Source organism: Balaenoptera musculus, chromosome 9 (genome assembly GCF_009873245.2).
Source record: "Balaenoptera musculus isolate JJ_BM4_2016_0621 chromosome 9, mBalMus1.pri.v3, whole genome shotgun sequence".
In the NCBI taxonomy this organism is placed as follows: domain Eukaryota; kingdom Metazoa; phylum Chordata; class Mammalia; order Artiodactyla; family Balaenopteridae; genus Balaenoptera; species Balaenoptera musculus.
In genome coordinates this window covers 86,372,068-86,386,810 of record NC_045793.1, presented here as the reverse complement: position 1 = coordinate 86,386,810, position 14,743 = coordinate 86,372,068, and the positions used below count along the sequence as shown (strand labels likewise).

The following is a 14,743-nucleotide window of genomic DNA, read 5'->3' as shown; positions in this document are numbered from 1 at the left end:
CAAATCAATTATATGAAATGGTCCAAGCTAAAGGCCTATTTGGAGAGCAGGCAGTTCGATAGACAGTCTTTCTCTTTGAAACACTGCGTGTTGACAGGTACTAACCTCGGAAGCCTGGGGCCTGCAGGGGCTTTGTTCCAAGTTCTGTGTGGGGCATGTTATGCTGCTGTAGCTTCCTTTTTGCTTCCAGGACAGGGTTTTCAAACTGTGTTCTTCTATTTATGTGGCTGAAAAATAAAATTTCAAATTAGGATAACAGTGGGGCAAAGTCATTTAAGAGAACATAGGAATAGCTCTAGCTGAATGTCCCACCAGCACGCAGTCAGGCCTCTGTTGGGGCTGGCCTATGTACGGTGCACATTTCCGGGACAAGAGCAGAGCTCTCAATGGCTCTATCATATGGTATTGTATTTAAGTTATGCATGATTCGGCCAAAAGAACTAGAATGTGAACTTGCTTTCTGGTCTACTGTGTTAGTTTGAGACGAGTTTGGTGCATTCAAATAAATGGCCAACAAATGAAATTTATACCAAATGGTGCTTAAGAAAGAAGTATTTGTAAAGTATTTCTAAGCTTTGTAAAGTCCCAATAGCCAACAGGATAAGTATAAGGTCAATTCACTAATTGCTTTACTCTTAGAGCGACTGAAGTCCACACATTTTAGAATCAGACAGACTTGGATTAAAGGACTGTGCGGAAACACTCCTAAGGATATTTAGGAGTTGTGGGATACCTGTAGGATGATTGATAGTGAGATCAGTCAAAAGCAGAGTATTTACATTCTCCCTGGTAAGACAATAAACTTCTAGATATCAGACACAGAGCATCTTTAAGCAAGTGTGGATCAGCTAAACCAAGGGCTTAGGGTTTAAGAATTCCTTATAGTATTCTTACAGTGTGATGCATTCTTGTATAAAGTTTAGAGTTCCTTGTCCATGGAGAGGGTGGGAACCACAGCCCTGCCTAGCAGCAGTGTTAAGTAGTATTATACTGCAGTCATCTTATCGTGTTTCTGACAATCGCTTTTCTGTCTCACCAGGAATTATCTGACTTATACTAACAGAAAATTGGTTGTTGAGATTTTGTTCCTTTTACCTCCTTCCTTTTCTTACGTGTATTTATAGACCTAAAATAAGAGGATTGTGTGTGCACGTGTGCACATTAAGTATGTGTACACTCGTCAATGTGAAATCATACATTGAAAAGAGAAGGTATGTAGGCAAAGGATGAATTTTAGAGACAGATGTGGTCAATTCCCAGTGTTTTCACTTCTAGGCACGTGATTTAGAGCAAGTCATTTGACCTCTTGTGTGTCAGTCTCATGACCTTTAAAATGGGGAGAATTAGAATTCAAGATTGTTGCCATGAGACTTGACTGAGGAAATTTATATGTAGTACCTGGCACAGAGTTAAGTATAGAGTAATTGTTCATTCCTCTTCTAAGCCCTCTCTCCTCTTCATGCTCTCATACAATAATCCTATTTTTGTTTGTACAAAGAACCAAAATCAGGTACATGCCACCCCTCTAGTGTCTCTTACTAAGCTCCTTTGAAATCTTCCTATTACCTAAAGAAATATTATTCCTGACTCTGCCCTTACTCATCTCCATATCTTCTCCTTTGGCTGCATCACCATGTGCACCTTTTGCTTTGGATACACTCGGAGCCACTCAAATCAGCAACACCCTATCAAGCCTCTTCTGTTTTCCCGTGAGACTCAGAGCATTAGTGGTGTAGCAGCTGAAGCTAGACAGCCTGGGTTTGAGGTGGCATCTTAGGCAAATTACTAAACTCTCTGAGCATCAATATTCTCATCTGTAAAATGGGGACATTAATATCTACTTCTTGGAGTTGCTGTGAAGATAAGAGAAATAATGTTTGCAAAGTACAGATATACAGGGAGGATCCTGCAATTGTAAGGCATAGTTATTCTTTATTTTCAAAGTATAGTTATTCTCTATTACTATTATTTATAAGTGCTGTTGCTGTTATTGTCATTATTATTACAATGCTTTTTCCATCTGTTCCATAACTCCTTCTCCAACCTCACCCAGCAACATTCTCTGCCTGTGTCGTGCTCCTCCCCTTGGCTGTCATAAAACCTTCAACAGACTTCTGTCATCACAGTTTATTTTCTTACACCCTGCCTCATAGTCAAGAGAATCTGAGGCCCTTTTAAAGAACAACAACAAGGAAAAGTAAACAAAATCCAGGGTGAAGTTAGTTGAGTCTAGGTGGAAGATCAATAGACAAAATTAATAATATAGGATCCTACTTGTTCACTGGAGTTATGTTGCAAATTAGCTTTGAGCTTTCAAGCTGCTAATTCAGCAAGAAAGAGAAACCAGTTATATTCTTCACAGTATTTAAGATAAACTCAAGACAGTTGTTCTGAAGGACATAGTATTCCTGTTACTGACTCTCTTGAGATCACTCTTTCCAGGTCTTGGATAAAGGTGTTTCTGTGATGTAGTATACAACATCCTAAATGATAATGACACAATAATGAATTTAGTAACCTTATCATACTGTGTTTTATAATTGATTTTCATGTTTATTTCCTTCTCTAGACTGTGCACACCTGTATACAGGATCCATGTGTTATTCAACTTTGTATACTAAGCACTGGACATAGTGAGAGATAATATTTTTTTTGTTAAATGATGAATATGTGTTTTAAAACTTTTGTCTGCAAATATATGTTGCTAATTTTGAGAAATCAGAAACAGTTCTGAGGTGTACCAAAGTATCAGCTTTCTTCATTTCCTATCTGTTCTGTTTCTGTTTTTCTAGGTTGTTGTTCATCATATACATAACTTTATCCTTAGAAAATACATTACAAGAACTTTCTGGGGTAGATTTACTATACAGTTGGGTTCCTCCAACTTGCTACCTGCATATAATTACTTCCTTAGAAAAGTCATAGCCACTTGCTTTATGGAAACTATGTTGAAAAGATTCCATTCACCATCAAAGTGAAGTTCTACATTTCACAGAGAATGAAAATACCAATGAACTCGTCTGGTATGACTTGTACCTGACAAAGAGTGGACGCTGGGATGGCTTTAGTGTCCTGAGCTAATTGCTACATAACATTTGCATTGCCACAAATAAAGTCATTCATTTAGAATTTTAAATGCTCCCAAGCTTTAAAAGACCTATTACAAAGAAATATGATTGTTGCTGAATAGAGAAGCCTTGTCTTCCTTGTGCTTCCAATAAGAATAGTTTGAAGTCCTTTTAGCAAGGATTTGGGGGACTTATAATGTGTAAAAGGATGTGAATGACAAATGTCATCCTCCTCCTCATTGTTTAGGCTCTGTGAGAGAATTATTAGCTAGTTCATCCAGCTCTGTACTGAACAGGAGCCTGGGAAGCTACAAAGAGTTCTTATTCTTTAGTTAAATCTAGTTTATTATCATATTTTAGTAATAGAATTTTTAGGTGTTAAGAGCTAAGGGGGTAAGAGACATATTCTGAGGAGGGTAGATCCCAACAACCCCATTTCCTCTTACAAAAAAGAAAGACTACTGATATGAGATCCTTCCATGTGGGAATGGCAAAGGGAACAGGATATTCAAGGATAACATTCCATCACCTTCTCTCTTTGCCAGTACAGTCACTCATTTGCAGCTTAATTCCTCCCTCCCCTTTTCATTGTGGAATGGAATGGAAGCTTAAGATAAATTCGTATGTGGCAGTACTTTGTAGCTCTGGATGAACCTGAAGAACTTAAAAAGCAAACAAAAACAGAAAGGACTCAGGCCCACCCTAACTCAACTGAGCCACAATCTCCAAATGGGGTACGGGCATTGACATTTTTTAAAAAAAGCTTCCCAGATAACTCTATAGTGCAGCGAGAGTTGCAATCCCCTAAGTTAGAACCTGAGAAGGTGTGAGAAGGTAGTTGAATAAGGACTTTCTTGCCTTATTCAACTGGAAGTCTCTTTTTCTGTGTAGGGCCCTGGGGAATACTAGGAAATGCTCTTTTGCTCTAGAAGAGAGGACACGTGCCAACAAAAGGGTGAGACATGCACAGAAGGAAGGAAATCTTTGCAGCTGATGGATGATATGCTGCCAAGGGTAGTCCCAGCTCAGAGTCCTGTGTGACTGCCACCTCCTTCACTGTGGGGAAGCAATGGAAGAAACAGGGGGAAAGTCGTACACCCTGAGCCCATCAGTACACACAGGACAGGTCTGCTGGGTGATGAAGGCCATCATCTGACCCTCACTACCAGTGCTCCCTCCATATTGCAGCTTGTTAACTCTCCACCTTGCTTCTCCTGGGTTTTTGGAGAGGGGCACTTTTAGCGCATAGTCACAAATGACAGCTTTTGTACCCACTGGTCACTATCACATCATCATGACGTCAGTTGACAGATTAGAAATGGATCTTTGGCTCAATGTGAGAGACGAAGAAAGCAACTTTCGAGTGGAGATTGTACCACGAGTAAAATATTTCCAAGATGATCAAGGTGGCTACACTAATTACTCCAATGCATGAGATAGCCAGTGCTCAATAAATATTTGTTGAATAAATGCCTGGAGGGAGGCAGGCATGTATGAAAGGTCATAGATCTCGCTGTTTTCCAGTTTAACTCTCCCATAAAATATATGTTGTGACAGAACTTATGGTGAAGCTTAGGGCCAACTTACGTGCTATAACCAATCTGCATTTGGGTAATGATCCATGGAATCCTTCAAAACAGAGAATTTTTCAAGACTTTCTCGTGATAGTGAAAAAGTCATCCCACTTCTGTGATGAAAGATTTGGATCTGCTGTCTTGTGTTACAACAGAAATGTGCTCAAATGGCAAAGCACTACATTAGGGACAAAATATGGGAGCACCAGGAGGCAGCTCCTCAGCACTGGGTGTGGGAAGGTTGGCTTGGGGTTTGGGGTTGCAGCTCAGTATGTCATCCCTTCTATGCAAACCTGCTCCTTTTGGGGCTTCCCAAAATCTATTTTACTGGGAGCATTTTTTTTTTTTTTAAGAGAGAATAATTCCTGAATGGAATCACAGTATGAATTTCCAGGTTGCTTGGAATTCCATAGGTTTTCCTTGACCCTAATTCTGACTCCCATACTTCTGGATGGTCAGGAAAGTGTATGTTGCCTCCTCACATCTGAACCCCTAAACTGTAGCTACACTGGTAGCCAAACACACACACTGCCCCCTCCCTGTCTGTATTTTTATTCATTTAAATACAAGCTTTGAGAAGACCCCATAAAGTTTTCTCTACTATCCACTTGAGATAGATGGAATAAAATCTTCCTCTTGCTTCAGAAGCTAAGAGAAGGTAATAACTCTACAGGGATCTCCTGGGGCCAACCCTCTCGATAGAAGGCAGGACACTGTGTTAAGAGCTTGGTCACTGCAGTCACATTTCTGGCATTCACATCCAAGCCCCACCACATCCTAGGCATATGATCTTTCGCACATTATTTACCCTCCTTGTGCTTCAAAATTTTTCATCTATAAAGCTGGGATAAAAGTAAGACCACCTCATAAAACTGTTGTGCATATTAAATAAATTAAAATGAGTAAATCACTTAAGACCAGTGCCTGGATGTAAGTACTCAATAGATGCTACTGTGATTCATCAGATATTTGTTTCTCAAATGGTCTTTGCTAGGCACTTTGGTAGTGGGCGCAGGTAGGGGCAAAGATCAATCAGACACACAGTCTAGCAGGGGAGATAAAACAGAAACAAAAAGAACTATAAAATAGGCTTTCCATAATATGATGTATGCCTTACGGTGCTTTGAAAATCTAGATTAAAGACTAATGTTTTAAATATACTTTATTTAAAAAAAAATGAGCTTTGGATAAATGGAAGAATTAAATCTATTTTACTTGGAGCATTTTTTAAAAACAGACTAATTGAATCCGCCTCTTGAAAGATTTCTTCCCAATTCTAACACTTAAGTGATAACTTTCTTTCTATAAATGTCCATTCATTATTCCCTACTGTACCTGAGGGAAATGTGAATTTGCTTTATGAATGTGGGTGGGAAGATTGAGTCACGTGTTACTTTCTCTTGCTCTTTCTGGACATGGGGGTGTCTGATCTGGGGACATAGTGTCCAAGTGGGAGGTGGAATCACAGCCAACTGAGAAGAGTATTTTTATATTTGTGCTGAAACTCTCATAGCTAAGGAGTCTGTCCTCCATTCCCCACCGGGCAGAGCTTCCCAAATGTGGATATATTTTCAGATAAATGAGCTCTCTTCCCTTCCCTAGTAGTAGTGGCAAGTTATTTAGTTGGCATTGATTTGTAATGTGTATTTTATGTGTATCTTATCTATAAGGGGGATTCATCACTTAGCCATTACTATTTACCAATTACTTGGAAAACTTGATATTTTACTCTCAGCAGAAATGACACTGTGCACTGTCAATCACGCCATGAAGCCCCCAGGACCTGCAAGATACACAGACTCATTTTTTAAAATTTCACAGCCAGTAGGCATGCATTTAAAAATGTTTTTTATCCATCCCTTCTCTCTCTTAAATTTTATTGCTGGGTGCAGGAGGAGGTTATTGTTATTAAAGGTAACAATAGATTGAGCAAAAGTGGTGAGTCATAAACTTAGAGGGAGAATAGAGCTTAGCTAGAAGGAGACCATAAGACTACACTATTGCAACATCTTTCAGTGTTAAGAGACAAGAGTAGATCAATTCTCCTCCACTGGTGTCTGCCAACTCTGACTCACTGGCTTTAGTCCTTTAAGTCTCATGTACACTTTCATGAATGTATCAGTGCGCTAGGCACTGGGAACACGAAAATGAATACAGCACAACCCCTTCACCAAGGGGGCCCGTACTCCAACGGGGCAGACACACAAACCTGGGGTGACCAACCACCCCAGGTTTGTCTAGGACTAAATCGTTTCCCAGGGTGCAGGACTTCCTTTTCTAAAACCTGGACTGTCCTGGGTAAATTGGGCTGAGTTGGTCCCTCTATAAGCGGTCAGAAAATTTGTATGCACAAAGTGGGGACTCCAAAGAAGAAAAGACAACTTAGTCTGATGGTTCAGGGAAGCGTCACAAAGGAAGTGACACTTAAGCAGATTCTAAGAGGATAGATGTATTTTGCCAGATGGAGAAGGAGGCATTTTAGGAAGAGAATAGTGGATTCAAAGGTGTTTGGGAATATCCATCCTGCTTAGCCAGAGTATGGGGCTCGTGAATACACACATGAGTATGTTTGCGTGTGGGTGGTTCCATGACAGCAGGAGGCATGGGGGAGAGGATGAGCTTCAAGACGGGGAGGATACTTCCAAGCCATGGGATAAGGTTTTGTTTTGTTTCAAGTTTCCCTACTTCCATTATGGCTTTAGTCTAATGGCTGGCCATAACTTGGAAAGTCTCCATCCTGGAGGATGTGCCTTATTCCTGAACTTGGGGGGATTACAGAATGAGTTTTGCCATATTAACCACATAGGAAAAGTTGCAGTGTCCCTAGAATTCCCAGTCATTTCAGCATCATTTAGTCGTTACCTCCAATGTACTGGTTATTGTACTTACCCGGTGTTATGAGGATGGACAAGATGCTCTCTGACTGTGAAGAATCACATTACCCAGGGAACTAGACCTTATAAAGTGCTGGGAAGGGTGAGAATGATCTGACTTGTAATATACTGTATGTTGAACTGGATTGCAATTTATTAATAACTTAGGTATGAGTTGTTAAAATGTGAGGTCACAATATAGCCTAAGTCTACTGAACTCCAAAAAATACGATTCAGTATTAAAAACCTGTGCATACACATCACTCATATATAATGTTAGACGTACACAGCCACGGGTACAGGAATACTTTGGGCCTGACATCAAGGTGAGTCAGAGAATGACCAAGGACACTCGGAACAGTGAGGAATCGTGAAGGCGACATCACTAATGTCTAGGATTATCCAGGAAGGAGGGAGTCAGGGAAGGAGTGCCAGTGAGGGGAGATGGACACGATTGGGAACAAGGCTGTGAGATTTTGAAAGTCAACATGATAGGAAGATAATTCCAACTTTATATAATAGCAAACCTCCCCAGGTTTCCAAGTCTAATATTCAGAGTGAGAAAAAGATTAAAAAAATTTTATTCTTGACTACTGAGTCTTTAACACTGTTAAGACCAGAGAAAAATAAAACACATAGCTATTCCTTTCGTATGTTAGAAAGTAATGCAGGAAGAATTAGAAAACAAAGCAAAATTAAAAGTACTTTTGATGAGTCTTAGGGAGAAAAAGATCTTTTGCTGGATACCTAGAATCTGCAGAGAACCTTTCAATACCTTGCCATTAATAAGTGGCCATGGGGCCTGACTGGGCAGGAGCCTGTCATTCTGAGAAGATAAGGACCCTGGGAAGATAAGAAAGGCATGGAAGAGAAGTCGTGGGAAGAGAGGATAAAGGTTCAGCAGAACCAAGAGCAAAGAAAGGTGGCAGTAAGTTGCTTCATTGTTGTTTTTAATAGATTGCTTTTTGGGGAAAACTATTGTTGCAGAGTTTTATATAATTAACACACGATGTCTAAAATTACGCCATTACGAGAAGAGCAAAGTTCTGAGATGACAGTTTCATGTATCTGTAACAGGGGATGTATTTTTATGTAACTTGTTTGTTCCTTTGCACAATACACATGCAGGGTTGGTGAATTTAGGCTCCCGTGTTGGCTGAGCTTATATTTTCCATTCTAAAGCTGCAAATAAAGAAGATGAAAGGTGTGATGTTGGATATTTCACGAGAACGTTCCATCTTGCACGCTTTTAAAGTTACTTAGTTGCTGTTCAGATTTAAATTCTATTTAACAGATGCCACATTTGTGGAAAGAAATAGTTGTTTGACAAATGAATATCAGCCTTGTAAATAAAAGACAGAATAATGGGAGAACGGTGGGTAGTAGCGAGAGATGGGAACTAATATTCATTGAGTAAATACTATATGCCAAACCCTCAGGTAAATATGTTCCTTGCTTTCAATTCACCGGCTCCTCAGAGAGGGTAAACAATTTTCTGCAGTTCTCACAGTAAGAAGCAGATACGTGAATCAAACCCACCTCTGTGTGGTGCCAACTCCAAAACATTGATTTAGGTGGTTCTGACACAAATATACATTTGCTTTTCAATGATACGTCTTATGTATATGTAGGCTTGGGCTATCTTTAGTAATCTGTGACTACTTCAGCCAGGTGATTCTCAATTATCAGTGTTATTTGTGAAACTGGAAACTTTCACGTCATTGTAAATTACATGCTGGTTTTTGGAAGATAAAACCATGAAAATATAGCACATTATTTTGATTATTAAATGATTTTTTTAAAGAACCCAATGATTATGTGCATAGAAATAGGGGCTGAATATGTTTTATAAGAAAACATATACGTGTGTGTATGTTTTGCATATTGTAAAAAGTGAGCAATGAAATGATAATGAGAATATGGGTGAGGAGCCAGGAGACCGGCTTCGGGTGACCTAGTTTTCAAACTAAAAGAGTCTCCTCCAAGGGTTGCCTTTTAGCCTCACTTAGGGTTAATCCTAACTCTACTTTTCTTGAACTTTGCCCTTACCAATTCTGGAAATTGAACATGGGCCACTGTCTCTGGCAATCATGATAATAATAATAAGATTCTGCACTAATATTTATTAGAGTTGTATGTGAGTGAGAATGGGGGTAGTCAATAATAACAACTATGTATGTCTTGTCTCAAACCTTGAAAAGTACAGGTTAGGTCCTGCTGAAGTCCAGTGATAATAAGAAATGAAAACATGGTACTTACTCAATTACTTACAGAAATTCCTTATGTGGTAACAAGGGGGAACCTCGAGTGCAGGTAAGACCTCCCCTTGATGCTCACATAAGAGTTACCTGTAAATGGTGGATTAGGCCGTGAGCAGTAACATAGGTGAGGGGAGCCACCTGCACTCTGGTTTCCTCAATCTCACATGGACCTATTGGGCTTCTCCAGAGTGAAAGCCACTTACAATGAGTCTCAGTTATCATTCTCTGTTATTTTTAAGATCAAACAAGTGTTTGAAGTTTAAACCACATTTGAAGATTAAGTCTACCTCTCGCTACCTTTGTAAAGTTCCCCTAATATCTCTGAACTGCAATGGCCTCATCTGTAAATATCCTATTCACCTCACAGGACTGTTTTGAAGAGAAATATGTGAAAGTGTTTAAAGATGAAGCACTGTATAGATTTTAATATTATCTTGTTGTACTGAGAGTATGGGAGTCAAGTGTAACTTAAATATGGACAGCATCAGGTCTCTTAATTCCTGTCCTGCGCTGCAACTCTATTTCTACCACCTACGAGCTTGATGGTCTGGCTTCTTTAAGTTTCTCTGTCTGTAAGACATGAATAATAGTATCTAACATACAGTGTTGTGGTAATGACTAAATGATTTATGTAAAATGCTTAAAACATACCAAGTGCTTAGTAGACGGTAGCTATTAATATGACTTTTCTGGGTTGACTGATATTTATTAACTATTTACATATTAAGTCAATGCGCCCAACTAACTTACTAAGTAATATTACAGGAACAAGAAAGATAATCATTCCTATCATTTTATCTATCTGAAAATATATTCATATGTTTTTTGATGCCCAATTAAAACTGGAGAAAGTGAAGTAAGAATAAAATGAGGGGACTTTGTCAACCTCTATATATGAGTGTTGTGCTTAATGGAAATTGGAACTAAGCTCTTTTCATTATGACAGACTCAATAAATGGTACTTAATAAGCTTTCAGAAACCACACACCTAATGGTGAGGAGTTTCTTCTGGACTAAATTAATGCAAATTTAATTTTATTGGTTTATCAAAGCAAATGGTCTCTTTTTGCCTATAGTAGATCTGGTTAAGCTCAGCAACAGAACATAATTTTTTTCTTGATAATTTAAAAGTTCATCTTACTTAGCTAGATTGAACATATGAAATTTGATAATAAAAAATGTGTGATCCGTCCATTTTCATTACATAATTAGCTGTCTATTATAAGATAATTTCATCTAAAGTCATCTGTTAAACACTAGTAATAAATAATGTTTAACAATGTCACTGTACTATAAAAAAAGGAAAACAATATCCTTTCAAATGTATTCAGCTTTGACAGCGGTGAGAAAAATATAGTTCTTACCTGACTTTTTGTTTATAACCTTATCTTTATCTTTCTGACTATTTATTTAATGATAATCAGTCTCATATCTGTTGATACCAAATACATTTCTACTTTTTGTCAGAGCTTTGAAAGGAGATTCTATTATAATAATCCACCCTTTTTGTAAGTCTTCTTTCTTTAACACTCACATGATGGGATTGTTAAAAAAATTAAAGTAAAACAAAAGAATGGTAATATATGTTATTGTCTAGCCAAATAACAAGTAGAAATGGAAAGAAAATGCTTTTACATTTTAAGTACTCTTTGATCAGCAGGCATAATGAGAAAACAATGAGGCTTATTTAACACAGGAAAATGGCTGCTGGAGCCTGAACCAAGATGGCGGAGTAGAAGGACACACTCTCACTCCCTCTTGTGAGAACACCAGAATCATAAGTAGCTGCTGGACAATCATCGACAGGAAGACACTGGAACTCAATGAAAAAGATACCCCACATCCAAAGACAAAGGAGAAGCCACAATGAGATGGTAGGAGGGGCACAATCACAGTAAAATCTAATCCCATAACTACTGGGTGGGTGACTCACAGACTGGAGAACACTTATACCACAGAAGTCCACCCACTGGAGGGAACGTTCTGAGCCCCATGTCAGGCTTCCCAACCTGGGGGTCAGGCAACGGGAGGAGGAATTCCTAGAGAATCAGACTTTGAAGGCTAGTGGGATTGGATTGCAGGACTTCGACAGGACTGGGGGAAACAGAGACTCCACTCTTGGAGGGCACACACAAAGTAGTGTGCGCACAGGGACCCAGGGAAGGAAGAGTGACCCCTGGGGAGACTGAACCAGACCTACCTGCTAGTGTTGGAGGGTCTCCTGCAGAGGCGGGGGGTGGCTGTGGCTCACCATGGGGACAAGGACACTGGCAGCAGAAGTTATGGGAAGTACTTCTTGGAGTGAGCCCTCCCAGAGTCTGCCATTAGCCCCACCGAGGAGCCCAGGTAGGCTCCAGTGTTGGGTTGCCTCAGGTCAACCAACCAACAGGGAGGGAACACAGCCCCACCCATCAGCAGTCAAGTGGATTAAAGGTTTACTGAGCTCTGCCCACCAGAGAAACAGTCAGCTCTACCCACCACCAGTCCCTCCCATTAGGAAACCTGCACAAGCCTCTGAGATAGCCTCATCCACCAGAGGGCAGACAGCAGAAGCAAGAAGAACTACAATCCTGCAGCCTGTGGAACAAAAACCACATTCACAGAAAGATAGACAAGATGAAAAGGCAGAGGGCTATGTACCAGATGAAAGAACAAGATAAAACCCCAGAAAAACAACTAAATGAAGTGGAGATAGGCAACCTTCCAGAAAAATAATTCAGAATAATGATAGTGAAGATGCTCCACGACCTTGGAAAAAGAATGGAGGCAAGGATCGAGAAGATGCAAGAAATGTTTAACAAAGACCTAGAAGAATTAAAGAACAAACAAACACAGATGAAGAATACAATAACTGAAATGAAAACTACACTAGAAGGAATCAATAGCAGAATAACTGAGGCAGAAGAACGGATAAGTGACCTGGAAGACAGAATGGTAGGAATTCACTGCTGTGGAACAGAATAAAGAAAAAAGAATGAAAAGAAATGAAGACAGCCTAAGAGACCTCTGCAACAACATTAAATGCAACAACATTCGCATTATGGGGTCCCAGAAGGAGAAGAGAGAGGAAAAGGACCCGAGAAAGTATTTGAAGAGATTAGAGTCGAAAACTTCCCTAACATGGGAAAGGAAATAGCCACCCAAGTCCAGGAAGCGCACCGAGTCCCATACAGGATAAACACAAGGAGAAACATGCCGAGACACATAGGAATCAAATTGGCAAAAAGTAAAGACAAAGAAAAATTATTGAAAGCAGCAAGGGAAAAATGACAAAAAATATACAAGGGAACTCCCATAAGGTTAACAGCTGATTTCTCAGCAGAAACTCTACAAGCCAGAAGGGAGTGGCATGATATACTTAAAGTGATGAAAGGGAAGAACCTACAACCAAGATTACTCTACCCGGCAAGGATCTCATTCAGATTTGATGGAGAAATCAAAAGCTTTACAGACAAGCAAAAGCTAAGAGAATTGAGCACCACCAAACCAGCTCTACAACAAATGCTAAAGGAACTTCTCTAAGTGGGAAACACAGGAGAAGAAAAGGACCTACAAAAACAAACCCAGAACAATTAAGAAAAGGGTAATAGGAACATACATATCGATAATTACCTTAAACGTGAATGGATTAATGCTCCAACCAAAAGACACAGGCTTGCTGAATGGATACAAAAACAAGACCCATATATATGTGGTCTACAAGAGACCCACTTCAGACCTAGGGACACACAAAGACTGCAAGTAAGGGGATGAAAAAAGATATTCCATGCAAATGGAAATCAAAAGAAAGCTGGAGTAGCTATACTCATATCAGATAAAATAGACTTTGAAATAAAGAATGTTACAAGAGACAAGGAAGGATACTACATAATGATCAAGGGATCAATCCAAGAAGAAGATATAACAATTATAAATATATATGCACCCAACATAGGAGCACCTCAATACATAAGGCAACTGCTAACAGCTGTAAAAGAGGAAATCGACAGTAACACAATAATAGTGGGGGACTTTAACACCTCACTTACACCAATGGACAGATCATCCAAAATGAAAATAAATAAAGAAGCAGAAGGTTTAAATGACAAAATAGACCAGATAGATTTAATTGATATATATAGGACATTCCATTCCAAAACAGCAGATTACACGTTCTTCTCAAGTGCGCATGGAACATTCTCCAGGATAGATCACATCTTGGGTCACAAATCAAGCCTCAGTAAATTTAAGAAAATTGAAATCATATCAAGCATCTTTTCTGACCACAACGCTATGAGATTAGAAATGAATTACAGGGAAAAAAATGTAAAAAACACAAACACATGGAGGCTAAACAGTACGTTACTAAATAACAAAAAGATCACTGAAGAAATCAAAGAGGAAATCAAAAAATACCTAGAGACAAATGACAATGAAAACACGACAATCCAAAACCTATGGGATGCAGCAAAAGCAGTTCTAAGAGGGAAGTTTATAGCTATACAAGCCTACCTCAAGAAACAAGAAAAATCTCAAATAAACAATCTAACCTTACACCTAAAGGAACTAGAGAAAGAAGAACAAACAAAACCCAAAGTTAGTAGAAGAAAAGAAATCATAAAGATCAGAGCAGAAATAACTGAAATAGAAACAAAGAAAAGAATAGCAAAGATCAATAAAACTAAAAACTGATTCTTTGAGAAGATAAACAAAATTGATAAACCATTAGCAAGACTCATCAAGAAAAAGAGGGAGAGGACTCAAATCAATACAGTTAGAAATTTAAAAGGAGAAGTTACAATAGACACCGCAGAAATACAAAGCATCCTAAGAGACTACTACTAGCAACTCTATGCCAATAAAATAGACAACCTGGAAAAAATGGACAAATTCTTAGAAAGGTATAATCTTCCGAGACTGAACCAGGAAGAAATAGAAAATATGAACAGACCAATCACAAGGAATGAAATTGAAACTGTGATTAAAAA

General features: G+C 39.0%; 1 protein-coding gene across 9 annotated transcripts in view; it reads right to left on the bottom strand.

Moving 5' to 3' along the window:
* MAGI2 (membrane associated guanylate kinase, WW and PDZ domain containing 2) overlaps positions 1–14,743 on the bottom strand; it is a 1,338,650-nt gene that overhangs the window by 309,079 nt on the left and 1,014,828 nt on the right. For all 9 annotated transcript variants that reach the window (XM_036863218.1, XM_036863220.1, XM_036863221.1 and 6 more), the window contains exon 8: positions 106–227. In XM_036863218.1, the coding sequence (XP_036719113.1) occupies positions 106–227 (122 nt within the window). The remainder of the gene's footprint in view (positions 1–105; positions 228–14,743) is intronic.